The sequence below is a fragment of the Tachyglossus aculeatus genome, chromosome 7 (genome assembly GCF_015852505.1).
Source record: "Tachyglossus aculeatus isolate mTacAcu1 chromosome 7, mTacAcu1.pri, whole genome shotgun sequence".
NCBI classification, from domain to species: domain Eukaryota; kingdom Metazoa; phylum Chordata; class Mammalia; order Monotremata; family Tachyglossidae; genus Tachyglossus; species Tachyglossus aculeatus.
The window spans coordinates 35366708-35393203 of record NC_052072.1 but is presented as its reverse complement, the minus strand read 5'-3'; the positions used below and the strand labels follow the sequence as shown (position 1 = coordinate 35393203).

The 26496-nt window shown below is 42.7% G+C and overlaps 1 protein-coding gene across 1 annotated transcript; it reads right to left on the bottom strand.

Moving 5' to 3' along the window:
* Positions 1–11669: 11669 nt before the first annotated feature.
* Positions 11670–26240, bottom strand: LOC119931001 (putative coiled-coil domain-containing protein 195). Its single transcript, XM_038749840.1, has 3 exons — positions 25725–26240; positions 19842–20091; positions 11670–11802 (listed from the first exon to the last, which is right to left on the bottom strand). Exons 1-3 carry the CDS (start codon positions 26071–26073, stop codon positions 11670–11672), a joined length of 732 nt encoding a protein of 243 aa, XP_038605768.1. The 5' UTR covers positions 26074–26240.
* Positions 26241–26496: the final 256 nt, after the last annotated feature.

Here is a 26496-nt window from a genome sequence, read left to right as displayed (position 1 = left end):
AGCCATCCCATCCACAGCCCCACAGCACTTATTTACATATCCATAATTGCTTTATATTGTCTGCCTCCCTTTTTAGATTGTAATTAATGTCTGTCTCCCCCTCTAGACTGTAAACTAGTTGTAGGCAGGGAATGTGTCTGTTTATTGTTATATTATAATAATAATAATGGCATTTGTTAAGCACTTACTACGTGCAAAGCACTGTTCTAAGTGCTGGGGAGGTTACAAGATGATCAGGTTGTCCTAGGGGGGCTCACCGTCTTAATCCCCATTTTATAGATGAGGGAACTGAGGCCCAGAGAAGTGAAGTGACTTGCCCAACGTCACACAGCTGACAACTGGCGGAGCCGGGATTTGAACCCATGACCTCTGATTCCACAGCCTGGGCTCTTTCCATTGAGCCACGCTGCTTCTCTACTCTCCCAAGCACTTTGAACAGTGTTTTGCACATAGTAAGCATTCAATTAATACGAATGAATGAATGAAGTGCCTACCACCGGGTACATAGTAAACACTTAACAAATACCATCATCATTATTATTATTTTACCAACTCTTGTACTGGACTCTCTCAAGCACTTAGTATATTAGTGCTGCACACAATAAGCACTCAGTAAATACAACTGATTGTTTGGAAGAAAACTCATGAAACAGTTACACTAGGGAAAGGAAGGACACAAAAAATTCCAAGGGAAGTTGACAGTATGTTTTCATCTCTTTGGAATGACATTTAAATAAACCATACTTGGTCTCTATTCCATTCTTTCCCTGCAACCTTCCACAGTGTACCTGATGACTGAACAGCGCTTTCACATAGTAAGTGCTTAACAAATATTATCATTATTATTGAACCCCATGGTACCTTGTTAACCCAGACCTGCTTAAGGGCACAAATGGAGATGCATAAGACAGACACTGTTTCATTTGAAAAAAAAAATCTGTGTCTAAAGGTAAGGTGGATGGGGAATCATGGAGGTTCTTGAGAAGTAGGGAGACATGAACTCACTGTTTTTGTTGAAAAATGATCGATGCAGCAAAGTATGGATTGGAAGGGGAGAGACAGGAGGCTGGGAGCTCAGCAAGGAGACAAATGCAGTAACCAAGGAGGGAAAGGATAAGTGCTTGGATGGAGAGGAAAAGGTGGATTTTAGCAATGCTATATTTGTGGTATTTGTTAAGCACTTACTATGTATCAGGCTCTGTAGTCAACGCTGAGGTAGATATAAGCTTATCAGGTTGGACACAGTCCATGTCCCATATGGGGCTTACAGTCTTAATCCTCATTTTACGGATGAGGTACCTGAGGCACAGAGAAGTGAGGTGACTTGCCCAAAGTCACACAGTGGACAAGTGGCAGAGCTGGGATTAGAACCCATGACCTCTGACTCTCAGGTCTGTGCTGTATCCACTAGGCCATGCTGCTTCACAGACATATAAGCGCTTAGTACAGGGCTTTGCACTCAGTAAACACTAAGTTAATATGATGGAATGAACTATATATAATGGTGTGTGTGAGACACACACACACAATTTAAGAAATTGATATATAAATATATTTATCCCCAAAGTCTTCTTTGCTCCAAAGTAGAACTGGAGCAGGAAAGGTTCTAGGAGAAAATAAGGAAAAGAACAGGAATTACAGCCACTGCCACCACTATAATAATGGTGGTATTTGTTAAGCGCTTACTATGTGCCAAGCACTGTTCTAAGCGCTGGGGGAGATACAAAGTTATCAGGTTGTCCCACATGGGGCTCACAGTCTTAATTCCCATTTTACAGATGAGGGAACTGAGGCACAGAGAAGTTAAGTGACTTGCCCAAGGTCACACAGCAGACAAGTGGCGGAGCGGGATTAGAACCCACGACCTCTGACTTCCAAGCCTGTGCTCTTTCCACTGAGCTAGGCTGCTTCTTATCACATTATCACTATCACGTATCACTATCACATTCCTTAGCTAACAAGCCAAAATTCCAGCACAGATCCTAAAGGATCTAGATGGGAAATTGGCCTGTTAGTGGCAAGGAATCTACCATACAAAGCAGCAGTGGAAGGAAGTATGGATTGGAAGGGGAGAGTAAGTAAGTAAGTCAAAGTACAGCTACGGCTACTACTGCTGTATCAGCCTTCTCTCTGATTTCCCATCCTCATGTCTCTCCCCACTTCAATCCATACTTCATGCTGCTGCCCGGATTGTCTTTGTCCAGAAACGCTCTGGGCATGTTACTCCCCTCCTCAAAAATCTCCAGTGGCTACCAATCAATCTGTGCATCAGGCAGAAACTCCTCACCCTGGGCTTCAAGGCTGTCCATCCCCTCGCCCCCTCCTACCTCACCTCCCTTCTCTCCTTCACCAGCCCAGCCCGCACCCTCCGCTCCTCTGCCACAGCTAATCTCTTCACCGTACCTCGCTCTCGCCCGTCCTGCCATCGACCCCCGGCCCACGTTCTCCCCCGGGCCCGGAATGCCCTCCCTCTGCCCATCCGCCAAGCTCGCTCTCTTCCTCCCTTCAAGGCCCTACTGAGAGCTCACCTCCTCCAGGAGGCCTTCCCAGACTGAGCCCCTTCCTTCCTCTCCCCCTCATCCCCCTCTCCATCCCCCCATCTTACCTCCTTCCCTTCCCCACAGCACTTGTATATATGTATATATGTTTGTACGTATTTATTACTCTATTTATTTATTTATTTTACTTGTACATATCTATTCTATTTATTTTATTTTATTAGTACGTTTGGTTTTGTTCTCTGTCTCCCCCTTTTAGACTGTGAGCCCACTGTTGGGTAGGGACTGTCTCTATATGTTGCCAAGTTGTACTTCCCAAGCGCTTAGTACAGTACTCTGCACACAGTAAGCGCTCAATAAATACGATTGATTGATTGATTGATTGATTACTACCAGCAGACTAGCCAAGAGGATCCAGGAAGCAGCATGGACTAGTGGATAAAGCACTGGCCTGGGAATCAGAAGGTTCTAATCCTGGCTCTGCCACTTGTCTGTTGGGTGACTTGGGGCAAATCTTTAAATTCTCTGGGCCTCAGTTACCTCGTCTGTAAAATGGGGATTAAGACTGTGAGCCCCATTCACCCTCCTTCCTCTCCCCCTCCTCCCCCTCCCCCGTCTTACCTCCTTCCCCTCCCCACAGCATCTGTATATATATATATATATATATATATATATATATATATATATATATATATATATGTTTGTACATATTTATTGTACATATTTATTACTCTATTTATTTTACTTGTACATATTTATTCTATTTATTTTATTTTGTTAACATGTTTTGTTTTGTTGTCTGTCTCCCCCTTCTAGACTGTGAGCCCACTGTTGGGTAGGGACCATCTCTGTATGTTGCCGACTTGTGCTTCCCAAGTGCTTAGTACAGTGCTCTGCACACAGTAAGCGCTCAATAAATACGATTGAATGAATGAATGAATTTAGGTCAGGGACTGTGACCCCAGCACTTAGAACATTCATTCATTCATTCAGTCGTATTTATTGAGCGCGTACTGTGTGCAGAGCACTGTACTAAGCGCTTGCAGAGTACAAGTTGGCAACACATAGAGACGGTCCCTACTCAACAGTGGGCTCACAGTCTAGAACAGTGCTTGACACATTGTAAGCACTTAACAAATACCATTATTATTATTATCCAATCAATCAATCAATCGTATTTATTGAGCGCTTACTGTGTGCAGAGCACTGTACTAAGCGCTTGGGAAGTACAAGTTGGCAACATATAGAGATGGTCCCTACCCAACAGTGGGCTCACAGTATCCAGGTCAGGAGTTCTCATCAGCCTTCAGTAACAGAAGTAGAATCAATAACAGAAGTTATTGCTTTTTCACTTACCTTAATCTATAGCTCTTATCTGCTCTGATTATCTCTAAGTATGTAACTGAGATGGTGTGTGTCTTTTTTTTCCCCTCTGTTTTTCCCTTTGCTACTTATAACTTTTGCTTATAGATACTACTTCTACTTCCTAGGCTCTCATGAATGCAAAGTGATATTTTAGGAAACTCATCTGGGCAGCAGAGTGAAGTCTGGATTGGAGAAAGAAGAGATTGAAGACAGAGAGACCAATGAGGAAGCTGAACCAATAGTTAAGCAGAAATATGGCAGGGATGAATCTTGCAAATCTTGTAGCCCTTTACATTGTTTTCGACTCCGCTCTCTCCTTCACCCCTCATATCCAATCCGTCACCAAAACCTGCCGGTCTCACCTCCGCAACATCGCCAAGATCTCTCCATCCAAACTGCTACCTTGCTGGTTCAATCTCTCATCCCATCCCGACTGGATTACTGCATCAGCCTCCTCCCTGATCTCCCACCCTCCTGTCTCTCCCCACTTCAGTCTATACTTCATGCTGCTGCCCGGATCATCTTTGTGCAGAAACGCTCTGGGCGTGTTACTCCCCTCCTCAAAAATCTCCAGTGGCTGCCTGTCAACCTGCGCATCAAGCAAAAACTCCTCACTCTCAGCTTCAAGGCTGTCCATCACCTCACCCCCTCCTACCTCACCTCCTTTCTCTCCTTCTCCAGCCCAGCCCACACCCTCCACTCCTCTGCCGCTAACCTCCTCACTGTGCCTCGTTCTCGCCTGTCCCGCCATCGACCCCCGGCCCACGTCCTCCCCCTGGCCTGGAATTCCCTCCCTCCACACATCCGCCAAACTAGCTCTCTTCCTCCCTTCCAAGCCCTACTGAGAGCTCACCTCCTGCAAGAGGCCTTCCCAGACTGAGTCCCCTTTTTCCTCTCCTCCTCCCCGTTCCCCCTGCCCTACCTCCTTCCCCTCCCCACAGAGCCTGTATATATGTTTGTACAGATTTTTTAACTCTAGTTATTTTACTTGTACATATTTACTATTCTATTTATTTTGTTAATGATGTGCATTTAGCTTTAATTGTTTTTGTTCTGACAACTTGACACCTGCCCACATGTTTTGTTTTGTTGTCTGTCTCCCCCTTCTAGACTGTAAGCCCGTTGTTGGGTAGGGATCGTCTCTATTATGTTGCCGACTTGTACTTCCCAAGCGTTTAGTACAGTGCTCTGCACACAGTAAGCTCTCAGTAAATACAATTGAATGAATGAATGAATTGTTTTCCTTCTCTGACTTTTGAACCATGGCTCAAGATGTCCTTTTACACATTAAACAACTTCCCTACTCCTGTCCCCTTTTACATTTCACTCCCCTCATAAGTTACAATTCAAATCCTACCTCCTCCAGACAATATGCCTGGATGAATCCTGCCTATTTTTAAGAAGACTACTCACAATAATAATAATTGTGGTATTTGTTAAGGGCTCACTGTGTATCAAGCGCTGTGCTAAGTGTTGGGATTGATGCAAATAATCAGGCCCCTCATGGGGCTTTAAGTCTAAGTCGGAGGGTGAACATTGAATCATCATTTTGCAGATGAAGGAAGTGAGGCATGGAGAGGTTAAATAACTTGCCCACGATCACACAGCAGGTAAATGTCAGATTCAGGATTAGAATCCAGATCCAACTCCCAGGCCTATGCTATTTTCCCTAGGCCATTCTGTTTCTACAACCCACTCCTTCCCACACCAACTTATTCTTGTAATGACTGCGTTTATAGGTACGTATTCATTGAATCCTTGGTCACTTACCTTGTTGCCTTTGTGAGACTGTAAACTTCTAAAGACTGTGCAACCCAAGCACTTTATATCATGCTTTGTACTCTCTTGGAGTTCAATAATACTATTCTGTTGCCGCCCTAAGTGAAGAAATCTCTGGAGTATGAGAGGAATATCGGGATTTTTCCAGTGAAGATACTTTGGAAATACTCCTGATTCTAGAACGAGGAGCACAGGAAAAAGGAGGAACTGCTTGATGATAACGATTATAAAATGATTAACTCTAATATCATAATGAATCCCTTAGAAACAAAGTAAAATGAGATATGAGCTCACCTTCCTCGAGTTGCTGAGCTCTACAGACAATTCGCCAAACAGCTGCCATGGTTCTTATTATCTCCAGGTGGTAATGCTGTAGTGATCTGTTGTTACTACCTCCAGGGAAAAGGGAGATTTTTTTTTTTTCCATCACATGTGCTGATTTGGCCCTGAATCTCATGAGACTACACCTGCACTGTTATGTAGCAATTTCAGGGAGAGTTGAATCTCCCAGAGCTATCATTTAGGTGTGAACACTTTATTCATTCAATCGTATTTATTGAGCGCTTTACTGTGTGCAGAGCACCGTACTAAGCAGTTGGGAAGTACAAGTTGGCAACGTATAGAGACGGTCCCTACCCAACAGCGGGCTCACAGTCTAGAATGGGGAGACAGACAACAAAACATATTAACAAAATCAAATAAATAGAATAAATATGTACAAATAAAATATATAGAGTAATAAATATGCACAAACATATATACATATATACAGGTGCTGTGGGGAGGGGAAGGAGGTAAGGCGGGGGGGATGGGGAGGGGGAGGAGGGGGAGAGGAAGGAGGGGGCTCAGTCTGGGAAGGCCTCCTGGCGGAGGTGAGCTCTCAGTAGGGCTTTGAAGGGAGGAAGAGAGCTAGCTTGGCGGATGGGCAGAGGGAGGGCATTCCAGGCCCGGGGGAGGACGTGGGCCGGGGGTCGATGGCGGGACAGGCGAAAACGAGGCACGGTGAGGAGATTAGTGGCAGAGGAGCGGAGGGTGCGGGGTGGGCTGGAGAAGGAGAGAAAGGAGGTGAGGTAGGAAAGGCCAAGGTGATGGAGAGCTTTGAAGCCAATAGTGAGCAGTTTTTGCTTCATGCGAAGGTTGATAGGCGACCACTGGAGATTTTTGAGGAGGGGAGTGACGTGCCCAGAGCGTTTCTGTAGACAGATAATACAGGCAGTGGACTGAAGTATAGACTGAAGGGGGGAGACAGGAGGACGGGAGATCAGAAAGGAGGCTGATGCAGTAATCCAGTCGGGATAGGATGTGAGATTGAACCAGCAAGGTGGTGGTTTGGATGGAGATGAAATTCAACCACCTTTTCCCTGAGTAACCCCACTAATTGCACATAAGGATCTGCATTTGGTTTAAGTACTTTGATCATCCCATGAGATCCCTTGCTGCAGAGAAAGTTAGAAACCAAAGACAGACTGAGGATTTAAAAGGAATGTTGTAAAAGGCTTTTAGATAAATAATTTTAAGGGTTTAAATTAAAGGAGGAAAGATTTTCAGTAGACAGAAGAACGAACATTTTGGATGAGAGAAGAAAAGGCAGGTTAGTGGCAGCTTTATCTTGGAGATAGTTAAGGAAAAACTAGCCCACACCTGTCCTGGGCTGTTTAGTTTGTTTAGTCATTTAACTGCTTGATGCCTAAAAGTCAGTAGACTGGTACTGATAGTCTGTAGGTTGTAGGCAGATCCTTGATGTGGTGGGCTCCTTGACAGTTTGGATGCAGTTGTCTTGGGAATCAGGATTTCCCCATCAGTAAATTATTTTAACTTGTTTCCCCTTTTAGATTGTGAGCTAGTCATTGACAGGGAACAGGTCTACCAATTCTACTGTATTGTTTTCTTCCTAGTGCTTAGTCAACTGCTGAGCACACAGTAAACACTCAAGTACCACTACTACATTCCCGTACAACCTTTAAAAATTGCAATCAGCCAGTAGCATTTATTGAGCACTGAACTGAGACCTTAAATTGGGCTACTGGAGGATTAGATAACTTAATCTAATCCTGGCTCTGCCAACTGTCAGCTGTGTGACTTTGGGCAAGTCACTTAACTTCTCTGTGCCTGTTACCTCATCTGTAAAATGGGGATTAAAACCATGAGCCCCCCGGGACAATCTGATCACCCTGTAACCTCCCCAGCACTTAGAACAGTGCTTTGCACATAGTAAGTGCTTAATACCATTATTATTATTATTATTAAGAGCATCAGGCTCAATAAAAAGACTAATCCAATCAAATAGATCCACTGTTTTCTTTTGAGACTTTTACCGTACATAACACAAAGAAGTTAAGAGCATTTCATAGCTAGCTACAGAGAGGGAAATATTTCAGTTTTCTCTTAAATGCTATTTATTGATTCAGAGAAACAGGAAGCAGGTGCTCAGTTCATCCGTCACTTGATCCTCTTTGTGGAAATGCTTTTGAACAATTTCCTCTAGAGCATGGTTTGGGCCATGGGCCAAGGGATAAATGGAATTTTCCTGTGATTAGAACTATTCTGCACCCTTTATTCCCTCTCCAGCCTGAGATTCCAAAAGAAAGAAGGGTGATTCAGCAACACAGAAACAGAACAGGCAGGCAGAAGGAACTGTGACTTGCCTCTGTAGTTAATCACCCATCAGAACTGGAATAAACCACTTTTAATCTCCTTGCATCTCAATCTCCCCATTCTTCACATAGGGATTGGAAGAGCATGATTGTCAAAGCATGTAGGTATTGGGTTACTAAGCCAGGCAATGCAAATTTTAAAAATAATTTACTGAGTCCTTACTGTGTACAGAGCACTGTACTAAGCTCTTGGGATAGTACAATAATAATAATAATGATGGTATTTGTTAAGCGTTTACTATGTACCAAGCACTGTTCTAAGCGAGAGTAGGTAGACACGTTCTTCGTCCTCCTGGAGCTTACAGTCTGGAGGGAGAAACCTTTGCTAAGGCAGTACAAGCCACTCCCTCGATACCTTCTAAAAGCTGGGCTGATAATGACAAAAACATTTATAGTATTATAAAATCCACTGCCGGTGTTTCTCCTGTCTAACAGTGCTCTCTTGATTTGTTCTGAAGTACTAGTAAATCAAATTTACAGCTGCTCTTTGCTCATATGTCTGATTACCACTGGAAATATGCAAACTTTGAAAGTTGTATAGTACCAGCCTAGGGTAATAAAGGAAATAGATATACTGTAGATGAACAGGTGAGATCATTAAACATCTGTGACCATCACCAAGAGAAATAAAAGTTGCTATTCTTCATTTGATAAGTTATTTGCTCAGCCCCTTTTATCGTCTTGCGGGAACACCATCATTTTGTAGTATCCTTAGCGGAAAAACTGTTGTATTAGTGGCTCCAGGGAATATACAGGGGGACCATCTCTTCACAAGTAAAGTATGTGACTCTGAATGCTATTGGAGTCTCCATGGTGACCAGCTATTCAACAACTCATCACCTCACCCGAGAGAGATTTGAACCAGTGACTGAAGAATCACTAGCCAGAAATATCAGATCTACTTTTTGCATTTTACTTTACTCTCTTGATTTAAAATCAGGCAAACACAGTATGACATGATAGGAGGATACTGAGTTTTGTATAGAAAGTAATAAAGATAAAAAAGTCCTTGTTATAAATAGCTTTGTAACTCCTGCCATCAATTCAAATGTTTGATAGTGCAAATTCTGAGTCCACCAATCTATATAGTTTGATAGAATGTGGTACTACTAACCTGATGTTGAAAAATGTAAAAATTTTCACACCTTGGAACTCAATATAATTACCCCTTACTAAATAATAATAACAATAATAGCATTTATTAAGCACTTACTATGTGCAAAGCACTGTTCTAAGCACTGGGAAGGTTACAACGTGATCAGGTTGTCCCATGGGGGGCTCACAGTCTTAATCCCCATTTTACAGATGAGATAACTGAGGCCCAGAGAAGTTAAGTGACTTGTCCAAAGTCACACAGCTGACAGCAGAGCCAGGATTTGAACCCATGACCTCTGACTCCAAAGCCTGGGCACTTTCCACTGAGCAACACTGTTTCTCAATAGTAATAGTAGTAGTAATAGTAATTATTTATTGGAATTACATACATTTCCTTAGAAGAGGAAGTGGTTTTATAGAAAAAAGTGACTAATCATAATAAAGAGACAAATAGGACAGAAAGTCTCCAAGGAGTTCATTCTGTGACATTGCTTAAGCTCAGAGTTTAATTATATGAAGTCACATTTTCATTTCATTGAACTAGGCTGAAGATGTGTACGTTTTTCACCTCAGCTCCGATCCCCTAAATACAGCTTTTTCAGTCTAGAGAGTGTTAAATCTAATCATTAGCTGCTTTTACCAACAGTAGTGCAAGCCACATCTACAGAAGACCCTTACAGGTATTCATTCATATTTATTGAGCACTTATTGTGTGGAGAGCAGTGTACTAAACGCTTGGGAAGTACAAGTCGGCAACATATAGAGACGGTCCCTACCCAACAATGGGCTCACAGCCTAGCTATGTTCAACCATATGGTCTGCCTTGAACAGTTGAAGTCTTACTCCTCAATTTGCTCCTGTTTTCAGTTTGACTTGTTCTCTTCAGACCCATGGGAAATTTTTAAGATAGAGGAGGCAAATTGCATCATCCTTTGTTTGAAAATGGATTAGTAGCAAGGTGTAGTAGTTGCATAGCCTGAAATCAATCAATAAATCTTAAATCAAAGCCTGGACAGTCTTCATGGTTGTGGGGAAGGAGAAGGGGATGTTAAAAAGCAGATTTTTGCGGGGCAAGTGATTCTGCTCTTTAGATCCTGACTGAGCCTGGTTCCTCAAATGTTAGCTAAAGGGAGGTTATCCGTACATTCATTCATTCAATCGTATTTATTGAGCACTTACTGTGTGCAGAGCACTGTACTAAGTGCTAGGGAAGTACAAGTCAGCAACCTATAGAGACGGTCCCTACCCAACAACGGGCTCACAGTCTATGACTCCCTTGATGGGGTGGGGAGAGGCAGGGAGCCTCAATCAATCAATATGGAGCATTACCTACATGCAGAGCACTGTACTAAGTGATTGGGAGAGTACTCAACAGCTCCATGGCTCATGGAGGTGGGGAGGAGGGGATAGAGGGGGGCATGGAGAGTGTGGCTCTTCACCACCACTGTCCCAAGTGGCTGCATAATTCCCCAATCCATAAAAACTGCTTTACTTACATGCTTCCAAACTCATCCAAAGGCCACATTGTGAGGAGCTGATGTCTAGTAGTGATACAGACCTCTCCTTATCTTAACCTGCCTGGACACCGCAAATGACTTGGAGGGGGGCATAGACATGGGAGAGTGGGAAAACAAGGGCAGGGAATTGAAAAGCTGAAAATGCTACCTGTCCAACAGGAGTGGTCATCACAAAGTCACCTGCATAATTCTAACTCCAAACTCTATCTTCTTGGGGAGGCACAACTATTACTTGTTGGGTAGATGCTCTGTTTTATGAAAGTTAGACTCCCTTTATTTTATATGTACAATGCACTATAAATAGCAAGATTAGAAGGCAGCAGATGAATATTTGAGTTCCTTGTAAGAAAGGTTCCGGAACTTAATCAGGTACCTGACTCCAGCACACTACAGTTGCAGGCACAGAAATACACACATTGTCAACAACAGCATTTCGTACACAGTTCCTAGACGAGGTGTTGCTGTCATTCGTTTTTTTCCACTGTTCCAGCCAATGCTACAGAAATCTGTTTTTTTTGAGGTAAACTGTGGGTCTAAGCAATAAAATCCATGGAGGTATATTTACCAAGAGTTCTTCACAGATCAGGTAAAGGCTTCCATTTCCTTGCCAAACAAGAGGCCAGTGACCTGATACAGAGTCTTTTGTGATTCTCAGAAGGCACTTTGCCAGAACACTTTGCAGAAAAAGTAATCTGACACACAGCTACCATTTTAGTGCTAACTTATCTCAAGAATCAATTGGTCTTTAAAAATGCACGGCCTCATAGATCCTTTTCAGTGATGGTGCTTAACTGGTCTATGTTCTGATTTGGTGGGTACTCAGAAGGACCTTGATTTTTGGAATATGATGATGCATCCATTGGTAGGAGGAAACTCACGGCCTTTACTTTAGCCCTAGGAAAGATAAAATGAGAAAAAAGGGTTTGTGGTGAGCGGTTCAGAGGAGCAGACAGAGGCTAGGAGTTCTGAGTTTTATGCTACATGTAGTAGCTTTGCTAGATCCAACACACTGGCCAAACAAAAAACATGGCCTAAAACAAACACCTATTCGCAGAATAATTCCCCAAACCACGTGTTTCCCAACCGGAGACATTTTCAGCTCTGAGTACAACCAAGTGAAGAAATCTTTGGGAAATTTATAGGAATCAGCTGAAAGCTGTTTCTCTAGTTGTTCAAACAGGTTTGCTTTGGTGTTGGGAATGCTTCCTCTGACATGTTTGACCCAGAGTCTGATCTACTCTTTTTGGGTGATCTTTCCACCCCCGTCCTTCCTTCATTAGAAAAGGAAATCTTGCAAGTTCTCAGTACAGTCAGTTTTCTAGCAATGAGGCTATATGCTCACCTAAACATGTTGGGTGGGAAACTGAAGAGAATGAGACAGCAGGAGAGCCAAACAACTGCTAGATGAGAAACAAAGCCAAGAGGGGAGAGGAAATCCTTCAGCAACACAGTAAAGCAAAGCCTCAGATAATGCTGCATGGGGGATGGAGTAGGGGGGTGAACAGTTGCTTGGGAAGAAGGAAATGGCTCTCTTTGAGCAAAGTCATCTTTAGAAGTCAAGAGACAGGGAGGCAAAAGAGTAAACAGCTCCAGGCACTGCAAACATTAAGCATGACAACACAAATGACAGTCTTTTTGTGTGCTCAGTGAGGCTGGGACTGCACATTCCTCATGGGGGACTTGATTCCTGCCCTCAAGGAGTTTACAATGCAGTGGGAGAGGCAGATATTAAATTTATCAAAGATGGGGAGGCAACAGAGTATAATTAGGGAAGCAGCGTGGCTCAGTGGAAAGAGCACGGGCTTTGGAGTCAGGGGTCATGGGTTTGAATCCCCACTCTGCCAATTGTCAGCTGTGTGACTTTGGGCAAGTCACTTAACTTCTCTGTGCCTCAGTTCCCTCATCTGTAAAATGGAGATTAAGACTGTGAGCCCCTCATGGGACAACCTGATCTCCTTGTAACCACCCCAGTGCTTAGAACAGTGCTTTGCACATAGTAAGTGCTTAATACAGCGTGGCTCAGTGGAAAGAGCCCAGGCTTCGGAGTCAGAGGTCATGGGTTCAAATCCCAGCTCCGCCAATTGTCAGCTTTGTGACTTTGGGCAAGTCACTTCACTTCTCTGTGCCTGTTACCTCATCTGTAAAATGGGGATTAAGATTGTGAGCACCCTGTGGGACAACCTGATCACCTTGTAACCTCCCCAGTGCTTACAACAGTGCTTTGCACATAGTAAGTGCTTAATAAATGCCATTATTATTATTATTAATACCATAATAATTATTATTATTAAATAGCACAGGGGTGGGGATGGGGTGAGTGCTGGGTTGCTTAGAGGTAAGGATTCAATGCATAGATGCTATTGTTATATTGTACTCTCCCAAGCACTTACTATAGTGCTCTGCATACAGTAAGTGCTCACTAAATATGACAGAATGAAATGAATGAATGAAAGGGAAATAAGCTAGGGAGGTGAGAGGTTAGTCAAGGATGACTTCCCGAAAAAGCTATGATTTAGGAAGAACTTTGAAATTGTGAAAGGGGAGGGAGATCCGGGTAGGAGGGAGGGCACAAACAAGAGATAGGCTGTGGGAGAGATCAGAGCGAGGCTCAACTAGTGGGTTGATGTTAGAGGGGCAAAGCGTTGCAGGCTGGGTTGAAGTGGGAGAACAGCAAAGATACACAAGGGGTTGATAAGAAATGGTGAGGAACTGGGGAAGATTAAAAATGAATGGAAGGTCGGCAAAATAAACCTTTCAATGCTATTATTCAGCAAATTCTAAACGAATCATATAATGGTTTTAAGGAATGCTTTTCTGCAGAAGGTAATTGGGCTTAATAAGCTCCATGAAAAGTACAGCTCCTCACAATCATGACCTATTTCCCTTTATTATTATCCTATCATTAGTTTTCCAGAAGTCTACAGTCCTTTACCTACACAAATTTCTGCAGATTGTTGTAACTACTTGAAAGCACTGACAAAAATATTTTGTAACTCACCAATGCTGGCAGCACGAATGGGTGCTTGACAATTAAGTGGATGCTCAAATAGGTTTAACCCATCTAGAAATGTACTGAGCTAGGTCCAGGATAGTAGAAAGTTGGATTATAATGCTATCATCCAGGACCAATCTGAGTAGAACGGGTTCCACAGCCACAGGATACAAAAGCCAGCAACCTAAAAATCCTGCTGAAAAAATGTTGCCCAAAACACTACAAAAAAAAATCATCATCATCAATGGTATTTATTGTGGGCTTACTATGTGCAGAACATTGTACAAAATGCTTGGGAGTACAACTGGGACAAAACTGGATTCATGGGTTGGTTCAAGGAGTATCTACTATTTGGGGTAATACAGGATGTGGTGTATAAAGGCCAGAGGATTCATCAAACTAAAGAAAGCCACAATATACAAATTATATCATCACAGTTGTATCTAGAAAACACTGCAACGGCTAAATTCAACAATGCCAGCATGTGTGAAATGAAGCAACTCAACTCAAAGAACTTGCTGCTCCATGCAACTATTCCTTGGAAACTCACTGCCCTACACAACAAATGATAAGAAAACAAAGATTCTATGAGGAAATGTAAGATGAACTGCAAAAATGACCAACATGTCTGGTGGCATGAGGGAGACTGTAAGCTCACTGTGGGCGGGAAATGTGTCTGCTATATTGTGTTCTACTCTTCCATGGGCAGGGAACATGGCTCTATTATATTATACTCTCCCAAGAGCTTAGTACATTCCCCTGCATGTGGTAAGGGCTCAATAAATTTGACTGAGTGATTGATTAAACAGAGGCAGAGTGACCTAGAATTCTTCACTAGCAAGTTTGGAAAGGCTTTGATTTTACATCTGGGGCCCGCTGCTCAGGAGAGAGACCCCCTCACTCCCACATTACCAGGACATCCATCAGCTCCTGCTCCAGCACTGGAAGGACTCTAAAAACAGCAGCATAATAATAATGCTGGCATTTGTTAAGCACTTACTATGTGCCAAGCAGTATTCTAAGCGCTGGGGGGATACAAGGTAATCAAGATTGTCCCACATGGGGTTTACAATCTTAATCCTCATTTTACAGATGAGGGAACCGAGGCACAGAGAAGTTAAGTGACTTGCCCAAAGTCACACAGCTGAGAAGTGGCAGAGCCGGGATTAGAACCCACGACCTCCGACTCCCAAGCCCGGGCTCTTTCCACTGAGCCACTCTGCTTCCCTGAAGCATATGACTTCCTCTACTTCCAGAACTTTGGGAAGTCCACAGTTATGGCTGCAGCTGTGACTTCTACGACCATTGATCTGAACAACCTGCCAAATTTATCATCATCCTTTTAGACTGTGAACCCACTATTGGGTAGGGACTGTCTCTATATGTTGCCAACTTGTACTTTCCAAGCGCTTAGTACAGTGTTCTGCACACAGTAAGCGCTCAATAAATATGACTGATGATGATCCTTGTCTTTAATATCTTTGTTTCATCTTTGTGAGTCTGTTGCAAGTCACACTGCCCCCCCCCACCCCCCAACCCCACCACTTTATTCTTGGCTTGTGAGCACCTTAGGGATCAGTACAGTGTCTCCTATCCCTGGGTATTTCCTCCCCTGTGCCTAGTTCAGTGCTTTGCACACAGCAGGAACTTAATATAACTACTCCTACAAGTGAGTGAATTCACTTTTGCCTCAATCAGCCATCTATGTGCCATGCACACAATGCACTGAAAAGACTACAGATGATTTTGGATTGGGAGAAGCCCCCAAAGAGTGCCCCCCTCCCCAATTAATTACACAATGATTGGCTGTGCCTGAAAAGAATCTTCTCTGATAATGATGGTATTTGTTAAGTGCTTACTATATGCCAAGCACTGTTTTAAACGCTGAGGTAGATACAAGGTAATCAGATTGTCCCTCGTAGGGCTCACAATCTTAATCCCCATTTTACAGGTGAGGTAACTGAGGCATAGAGAAGTTAAGTGACTTGTTCAAAGTCACACAGCTGATAAGCAGCAGAGCAGGGATTACAACCCATGATCTCTGACTTGCAAGCTCATGCTCTTTCCACTAAACCATGCTGCTTCTCTAATGGGGATTAAGACTGTTAGCCCAGTATGGGACTGTGCCCAATCCAATTACCTTGCATCTAACCCAGTGCTTAGTTCAGTGCCTGGTACATAGTAAGTGCTTAAAAAAATACCACATTTGTTATTATTTTTATTATTAATAATATTCACCCACCCCTGCATTCCTGTGCTACATCACCTCAGTGTCTGCAAATTTAGTTTGAAGAAAGCTGCCCTTGGGATATCAGGGATAACCAGATAGTTGAAACCTGCATGGAAAAAGAAACTTGTTCAAGTTTTGCTACAGTTCCATTTCCAAAGAGGAATGGAGGGATGGGAAGGGTGCATCACACAGCTTCATGGGCCAATTAGGAGGCATGCAGGAGGAGATTCACTGCCACTCAAAAGAATCTTGTCTGGTTGGATCAGACAAGATGAATAGTACCAGAAGTGTCAACTGTCACTCCAAATCTCCCCTCAGTTGTATTGAAAGTCCCCCTCTAGACTGTAAGCCCCTTGTGGGCAGGGATTTTCTGTTTACTGCTGTATTATACTTTCCAAGCACGTAAAATGGTGCTCTGCACACAGTAAACTCTCACTAAACACGATTGAATGAATTGAAAACAAGGTTAGGAATAATTCCCAGCTATCTGGAGGAAAAACACACTACTTATTTTTCTCCTTGCAAGTCTAGTCATTGTGAATACAAAGAAGTCTGGAGAGTCTAATTGAAGCAAAGGAGTGAGCAACTATCTAGAAGATTTATTTTGTAAATATAGCCCAACCAGATTATTAAGATGAGATAGCTCATATATATAACCTGGAGAATCTATGGTCACTTCAGGCCTGAGTAGAGCTGTAGTCCTTACGCATCATTTCACTGGCCCAATCCTCCCCTCCGTGGTGGGGAGAATTGGGTTCAATAAGGCCCATATGCTGGAAACAAAATTGGGCAAAAGAAATATGTATTTATTTTAATCACTGGTGATTCTCCCAGAGGCAAAATAACCAAACCATTCATCACAGTGAAGTCCTTTCTCTTGTCTTCTCAACAATCTGATGCTATCTACACACAGTTGCAGTAGGATGAAATAGATTTTCATTGTTTATATTTTCCTTTACTGGAAGAAATCTTGTTTGATTTCCAAAATATTATAGCTTCTATTATCTTCTAAAAACTGTAGTTTCATGGTGGAACATGGAGAGACTATGAAAACCATCTAGTGCTTTAAAAATCATATTAAAAATTAAACATAGCCAAGTAAATAGGATATCCAATGATATTTAAAATTTCTTCAGCCAGTCATTTTTGCAATTTCTTGGAGAAGCTATTGAGAAAAATGATTTTAAATAATGGGATAAGGACAGTTGAAGTGGACTGCTTTGTTCTCAGCAAGTAATTGGGCAATTAGGAATTCTTACAAGCAAATCATTATACAGTCTAACAAATGTAATCATGTTTTAAATGTTCAACTGCTATACTACATGCTATACACTCATTAAGTGCTCACTATATAATCATTGGTGATGAATACCAAGAGTGATTATTTAATTTTTTAATGTAACTCATAAATCACTTGCTTTTTACAATATTTACTTTCCAGAAAAAAATTAAAATTATAAAAATTATAAAATCACAGAGTGTGCATCCCATACAGCTAATGAACCTATGATTATGAAGAGAAATTGAATGCATAAATAATAATCAGTATATTATGGAAAATTTCACCTAATCATTTTAATCTCTTCCTATGATCAAATTCAGGGAGGGTTTGCCAAAATAAGCCAGGCTTATTAAACCAATTTCCAGATCTAAATTATTATATTCCATTTACAAGAATTATTAAGTAAGCCTTAAGGAATTACCAGTAGCTACTATATATATATAGAACACATTTTTCACCGGTCTTCAAAGGTATGCCTCGTCATGGGCGATAAATGTTTCCAGAAGGAATAAACTAGCGGATTGAGACATGAAAGTTAATTTCTTCCTGGAGAGGCAATTCCTTAAGGATTAAGGCTGTGAGCTGTGGGACAACCTGATTACCTTGTATCTATCCCAGTGCTTAGAACAGTGCTTGGCACAGAGTAAGCGCTTAACAAATACCATCAATATTGAAGCAGCGTGGCTTAGTGTAAAGCACGAGGGCTTGGGAGTCGGAGGACATGGGTTCTAATTCTGACCCCACCACTCATCTATTATGTGACCATGGGCAAGCCACTTAGTTTCTCTGTGCCTCAGTTCCCTCATCTGTAAAATGGGAATTAAGCCTTTGAGCCCCACGTGGGACAACCTGATCAACTTGTAACCTCCCCAGTGCTTAGAACAGTGCTTTTCCTTTGCTCCTCCTCCTCCTATTACCCCTTCCCCTCCCCATAGCACTTGTGTATATTTGTACATATTTATTACTCTATTTTATTAATGATGTGTATATATCTATAATTCTATTTATCTATTTTGATGGTCTTGATGCCTGTCTACTTGTTTTGTTATCTGTCTCCCCCCTTCTAGACTGTGAGCCTGTTGTTGGGTCTCTATCTCTATCTGTTGCCAAACTGTACTTTCCAAGCGCTTAGTTCTGTGTTGTGCACACAGTAAGTGCTCAATAAATACGATTGAATGAATGAATAGTGTTTGGTGCACAGTAAGCGCTCTTTATCTCCGCTCTTGGTCACCTGGATTGCTAAAAAATCTTAAAGAATAATGCTCTAGACAACTTGGGAATGTGTGGGGTTATTTTGGGCATTTTCTATTAACCAGAAGACCCAAAGACTACAGGTTGTTTATGGTATTTATCAATCAATTAATAGTATTTATTGAGCACTTACTGTGTGCAGAGCACTGTACTAAGCGCTTGGGAAGTACAAGTTGGCAACATATAGAGACGGTCCCTACCCAACAATGGGCTCCCACCAGGCACCGTTGTAAGTGCTTGGGTAGATCCAAGATAAACTGGTCAGACTCAGTCCCTGTCCCACGTGGGGTTCATAGCCCAAGTCACCATCATCATCATCAATCGTATTTATTGAGCGCTTACTATGTGCAGAGCACTGTACTAAGCACTTGGGAAGTACAAATTGGCAACATATAGAGACAGTCCCTACCCAACAGTGGGCTCACAGTCTAAAAGTCAGAGAATGGAGGATTCAGTTCCAGTTTTACAGATGAGGTAACTGAGGCAGATAAAAATGAAATGACTTGGCCAAGCTAAAACAGCAGATTAGTGATGGAGGCAGGATTAGAACCCAGGTCCTCTTACTCCTAGGCCTGTGCTCTTTCCTCTAAACCATGCAGTTTCTTCACTAGGCCACTCCGCCTCTTACGGTTTCTGTAGACTTTAAGGCTAAGAGTTTTTAAGGTATCTGTAAGCACGGCAGACATCCTATTCCATCTCGTAATATCTCATCTAGTTAGGGAAGCAGAAACAAATTTAAACTCGCTTTAAAGATGGGAATCATCTTGTTAGGGCACCATTAGCCAAGCAGATGGCTGAATTCAGTGGACGGTCTCACACAATCACATTGCAGTGTTTGCGAGGATTGTCACTCTGACTTTAGTCATGCTGAAGGAACATGAATCAAGGGCATTATTAGCTGCTGTTTTTCAGAACTGCATATGGTGCAACTCCTAGAGACATTAAATAACGAGGCAGTCCTTAATTTGGCTCAATAATGAGAAGGTTTCCCATTCTGCTGCTTGCATTTTCTACCCTGTCCATAGGTGAAATGGAGCAGAAAACGGTGTTTTGGCTCAATAATTCGGAATGTGCTTTACCCCTTTCAGACCTGGCCTCTGTTCTGGAGAGATTTCCTGATTCAAGAATAAATCAGCCCATATGCTTATAGTTAATGTAGAGGTTAAAATATACATTACCTGCACTTAAAAACATGATCCTGCAAAGTTCTTTTGCTAGAACTATTGCTGGAAAAGCAATCAACTGGAAAACCTTTTTCTTCCTCTTGGACTAGCTTTGTAACTAGAGAAGATTCTGGTGGTTTTACTATTCCCTGGGCCTCTAGAATTCCACCGCTGGAGTGACTTTTGTCAGATTTACAACGCTTTTTGGCAGCAAACGAATGAAGAGACGTAGAGATGGAATAACGCCTAACGGTCATGGTATTACCTGTGGAACAGACACAAAATTATAGTCAAAAAAGTCCATTCGTTCAAATACACCCACAAATCAAAAATAAATTTGAAAGAAAGCCCTTTATTAAGAGTAACGGATTTTGCGCTATGTACTGCAGATGAAAGAAAGCTCTTCATTCTGGTAAAACCAGGGTTTAATTCATCTCTCTGTCCATCAATCATGTTTCTTGAGGTCTTACTCTGTGCAGAGCACTATACTCAGAGCTTGGGAGAGTACATTACAACAGAGTTGGTAGACACATTCCCTGCCCAAAAGCTTATCTTTAAAGTTTATGTTGGGTAGGGATTGTCTCTATCTGTTGCCGAATTATACTTTTGAAGTCCTTAGTACAGTGCTCTGCACACAGTAAGTGCTCAATAAATACTATCGAATGAACGAACCTCAACCCTGCATCATAAAGTCATTTTCTCCTCTTTTGTTCTCCATGAATATGGAGGGAAAAAACAGTTGGTATCCTTTTCATAATCATTCTTTTTATGCTTGGATATATTAAATCATCCTTTCATCTTATCTTCTCCAGAGTAATCAACTCGATCTTTATTCTTTCCTCAAAAAATTCAGCTTTCCCACATTTTTTTTCAAGATTATTGGAGATAGGATTGCTCAGTGGAAAGGGCCTAGGAGGACCACTGACCTGCTGGGCAAATCGTTTAACCTCTATGTGCCTTCTTCGTTTCCTCATTTGTACAATGGGGATAAGATAAAGATAAAACAAAATGATAAAATGATGACAAGGTAGAAAAGCAGCATGCCCTAGTGGATAGAGCACAGATCCGGGAGTCAGAAGGACCTGGGTTCTAATCCCAGCTCTGCCACATGACTTTAATAATAATAATAATAATAATAACGGCATTTATTAAAGCACTTACTATGTGCACTGTTCTAAGCACTAGGGGAGGTTACAAAGTGATCAGGTTGTCCCACGGGGAGCTCACAGTCTTAATCCCGAGGTAACTGAGGCCCAGAGAAGTTGAGTGACTTGCCCAAAGTCACACAGCTGACAACTGGCAGAGCCGCAATTTGAACCCGTGGCCTCTGACTCCAAAGCCAATTGCTCTTTCCATTGAGCCACACTGCTTCTTAGGCAAGTCACTTAGGAATGGGGATAGGGAATGTGTCCAACTCAATTACCTTGTATCTACCTCAGTGTTTAGTGTGATGGCTGGCACATAGTAAGCGCTTAACAAATACTAAAAACAAACAAACAAAAAAATGATTGAGCATAGCCTTGTGGATAATCAGGTCTGGGCAGCAGAAGAAACTGAGTTCTCATCCCTGCTCTGCCTCTTTTCTGCTGTGTGATTTTGGGCAAGCCACAACTTCTCTGTGACTCACTTACTTTATCTGTGTAATAGGGATTAAGATTGTGAACCCCATTTGGAATAGGAACTGAATCCAACCTGTTTAACTTGTATCGACTCCAGAACTTAGTACTGTGCCTGGCACATAGTAAGCACTTATATGCCTTTTTTTTTTTAAAAAAAAAAAGATACTGGTGCTTTGTCTTATGTTAAGGAGCCCGGTGATGAGAAAGACTAATAATTTGCAACAAATACCACCTTTTAATGGCAAAATTTTGAAATCATTAGGAATTTTTCATCCAAGGATTATTGCAAGATATTTAGTCTCATAATATCCTTACCAATTTTCCAGGTCAAGAGCTATTATTTGTCTTCATTTCACAGATGGGAACATGAAAAGCAATGAAGGAAAGGACCTCTACCAAAGATTTCTCAGAGATTCAGCAGTAGTTCTATCCTTCAGCTATATACGTCCAAGTCTTCCCATGCTGAAATGGAGTCTTAAAACAAAGTTTAAGACATTCATCATCTTCTAACAATGTGAAAAGAAAAATCTGAAGCCTCTACATACACTGTGAGCCCACTGTTGGGTACGGACTGTCTCTATGTGTTGCCAACTTGTACTTCCCAAGCGCTTAGTACAGTGTTCTGCACACAGTAAGTGCTCAATAAATACGATTGATGATACACACACGTTTCACAATTTTTGTTGTCGTCATATGTGTCGCTACTGGTTGAGCTGCTCCAGTAAACATTTTGTCCTAAATTCACAGAATTTCTTCAGGAAGACTCTTAGTTCAGGCTGCTGCCTGCAAGGATCTGACTCTGTGAATCACCAAGTCCAGAACAAAGGCCCAAACCTACCCATGTCACCTCATTCACTCTCCATTACATGCATTCATTCATTCAATCGTATTTTTTTTATAATGGCATTTATTAAGTGCTTACTATATGCAAAGCACTGTTCTAAGCGCTGGAGGGGGGTACAAGGTGATCAAATTGTCCCATGGGGGGCTCACAGTCTTAATCCCCACTTTACAGATGAGGGAACTGAGGCGCAGAGAAGCAAAGCGACTTACCTGAAGTCACACAGCTGACAATTGGTGGAGCCGGGATTTGAACCCATGATCTCTGACTCCAAAGCTCGATCTATCAAGCTCTTACTGCATGCAGAGAACTGAACTAAATGCTTGGAAAGTACAATTCAGCAATAGAGGCACTCCCTGCTCACACTGGGCTTACAGTCTAGAAGGGGGAAGACAGACAGCAAAACAAGTAAACAGGCATCAGTAGAAATAAATAGAATTATAGCTATTTACATAAGTGCTGTACGCATGCCTCATTACATTAATAATAATAATAATGATGGCATCTGTTAAGCACTTACTATGTGCAAAGCACTGTTCTAAGCACTGGGGGGGATACAACGTGATCAGGTTGTCCCACGTGGGGCTCACAGTCAATCCCCAATTTACAGATGAGGTAACTGAGGCTCAGAGAAGTTAAGTGACTTGCCCAAGGTCACACAGCAGACATTTGGCGGAGTTGGGATTCGAACCCAAGACCTCTGACTCCAAAGCCCGGGCTCTTTCCATTGATCCATGCTGCTTCTCTGGCTTAGGCACTACATGTCTCACATCAAGTCTTGGACATCAAAGGAATGAACCCTGTTGGGTGGCCTATGTGTCATCAGCACGAAGCAGCTGTGTGAAGCAGCATGGACCACTGGAAAGAAGACATGCCAGGGAGTCAGAGGACCTGGGTTCTAATCCTAGCTCTGCCACTTACTTACTGTGTGGTCTTGGGCCAGTCACTTAACTTCTCTGTGCCTCAGTTCCCTCATCTGCAAAATGGAGGCTACGACTGTGAGCCCCCTGTGGAACCTGATGATCTTGTATCTACTCCAGAGCTTAGTATAGTACTTGACAACAAATTCTAGTTATTATTTATTACTATAGGTTTTTATAAATAACTGATGCAGGTCTCTGGGTGGGTGGGAGTTACGGATGGGGGAAAAAGGAGACATACTGGGGCAGGCAGTGAAGGGAGAGCATATTCTCAGAACCACAAGAGAAGCAGTGTGGCCTAACAGAAAGATCACGGTCCTGGGAGTCAGAGGACTTGGGTTCTAATCCCGCTCCTCCACGTGTCTGCTGTGTGATCTTGGGCCAGTCATTTCCCTTCTCTGTGCCTCAGTTCCCTCATCTGTAAAATGGGGTTTATGAGTGTGAGCCCCACATGGGACATGGACTGTGTCCAACCTCATTAAGCTTATATCTACTCCATCATTTAGTACAGCTCCTGGTACATAGTAAGCACTTAAATATAATTTTTTAATGCCCCCCACCCCCCACCAAAAGAAACAAAAAGAGTTGGGCTCTGTAGCTAGCAGTCTTAGATGGACTAGGGGAAGATTATGGCTCTGGACATAAGCAGACATAAGAGCACTCAGGGAGCAGTTAGACTCCTAGATGTGGTTGCAACACCACGGTGACTGGAGGTAAAAAGTAACTACCAGGGGAGGGAAGAACTCTTCCTCTCACCTGCTCAGCCCCTCAACTGCAGCCTTGGGAAGCTTAGCATGTCCCTGCTGCCTAGTTTGCTTCAGATATTCCAGGTCCTGAGAGATGCAAAAACTCCTCACTCTCGGCTTCAAGGCTGTCCATCACTTCGGCCCCTCCTACCTCACCTCCCTTCTCTCCTTCTCCAGCCCAGCCCACACCCTCCGCTCCTCTGCCGCTAACCTCCTCACTGGGCCTCGTTCTCGCCTGTTCCTCCATCGACCCCCGGCCCACGTCCTCCCCCTGGCCTAGAATGCCCTCCCTACTCACATCCACCAAGCTAGCTCTCTTCTTCCCTTCAAAGCCTTACTGAGAGCTCACCTCCTCCAGGAGGCCTTCCCAGACTGAGCCCCCTTTTTCCCTCTCCTCTTCCCCATCCCCCCAACCCTACCTCCTTCCCCTCCCCACAGCACCTGTATATAAGTTTGTACAGATTTATTACTCTATTTATTTTACTTGTACATATTTACTATACATTTACTACATTTAATACATTTACATGTATTTACTAAATACATTCTATTTATTTTATTAATGATGTGCATCTAGCTTTACTTCTATTTATTCTGACGACTTGACACCTCCACGTGTTTTGCTTTGTTGTCTGTCTCCCCCTTCTAGACTGTGAGCCTGTTGTTGGGTAGGGACCATCTCCATATGTTGTCAACTTGTACTTCCCAAGCGCTTAGTACAGTGCTCTGCACACAGTAAGCACTCAATAAATACTATTGAATGAATGAATGAATCTTTCAAGGTGAGGAACTGCTGGTGTTTTGAGAATAGAACTGGCTCATAATAATTCCTCCATCCCCAGATGTAGGTAGTTCAAGTCTTGGGTCCAGGGGAGATGCTCACCCCTCTGGTCCAAGCCACTGTTCTCTGATGCAACTTGGTAGCCAATCAGAAGTGAGGATGATGGTAGCTCAGGCGTCTCCTTAGCCACCGTGCCATTAGACATATGACGTGGTGGACACAGCATAACTCTGGGAGTCAGGAGGTCATGGGTTCCAATTCCAGTCTGCCACTTGTCTGTTGTGTGGCCTTGAGTAAGTCACTTCACTTCTCTGTGCCTCAGTTACCTCATCTGTAATATGGGGATTGAGACTGTGACCCTCATCTGGGGCAGAGACTGTGACCAACACAATGTGCTTGAATCCACCACAGTGCTTACTTAGCACAGTTCCTGGCCTATAGTAAGCACTCAAATACCACAAATAGCGCATACGTACAAGTATGCTGTTTAAAAGAGAGGAAGAGCATTGGAAATGAAAAAGAGTTACCTCTTACCCAAGCCCTTCCCCCTGTAAATTTGACAGACCACATAACTCCCCTTTTCACAGCTATTCAGAAAACACACCTCCCTCAGGAGTCCTCCGTTGATTAATTTCTATTCTCCCCTGATTACATGCCCTCATCTGCCACATCCACATGTGTGCCTCCTGAGCACTTGTGAACTCATACCTTCCCATAGTACATATGCACATATCCCTTTACTTAAACACTAATTCAAGTAAATATCTCCTTTGTCTTTTTCCTCTTTCGGTAAATTATTTTAGTGTCTATCTCTCCCATTAGAAGGCAGGGACCATGTATACTCAGTCCATTGTCTTTTTCTCAAATACTTGGCACTGTTCTGCATATAACAGATGTCCAAAAATATCACTGTTTGAGGAAAAGAGAGAGAGAGAGAGAGAGAGAGAGAGAGGAGGTCACAGTAGTAATCTACATAATCTATGTTTGGTACCTTTCTGCTCTTTCCAGGCCAGTTCAGACTCAGCTGAGTTGCTTCTGCCAATTGCCACTGATGAAGCATCAGATTGCTCTCCTAGCATTCCAAGGCATCTGATTTCCTCTTCTCTCCCATCTCTTCCTGAGGTTCTTTTGTGGTCAAAGCTCCTCTGCCCATTGAAGTTCAGTTCTACCCGGAGGGCCCGATTTTCTCTCTCCAACGTATTGATTTTGGACTGCATTTCTTGGATGAGCTTCATGAGACAGGGATTCCCTTCCATCCCCCTTCTGACTCGTTTGTCACCAGCTCCTCGGAAAGTGACTAGGCTAAGTAGCTGGGCATAAGAGAAATGTGGCTTGCCCATCCTCCCCTTAAACGGCCCTCATCAATGGGTAAACCTCCTTGGACCCAAGTCTCTGCCATCTTTCAGCACCTGGTGAGCTGGGATTCTGTTGTCAAGTTAGAGAGCCTTGATGATTTATTCATTTAGGGTATCAGTTTTCAGAACTGAGCCTTTCTTTTGATTATTTCCTTTCACAAGGATTCACAGACCTGTGCCTGAAAAAAAAAGTTTCCAGTGAGGTAATATAGTTCCAGAACCCTTCCCCTGACTTACCTTCAGGCCTTTTTTTCCACTCTCTAAGAGGCTGTTTCATAGCGACTGTGTGACTTATCTGATTCCAAAGGACTAAACACACATCCATCAAAACACATAATGGGGGGGGGGGGAGTTTGTCTTCTCTTCAAAATGCTCCATATTTCCATCTCCATTTGTGAATTATTTAGT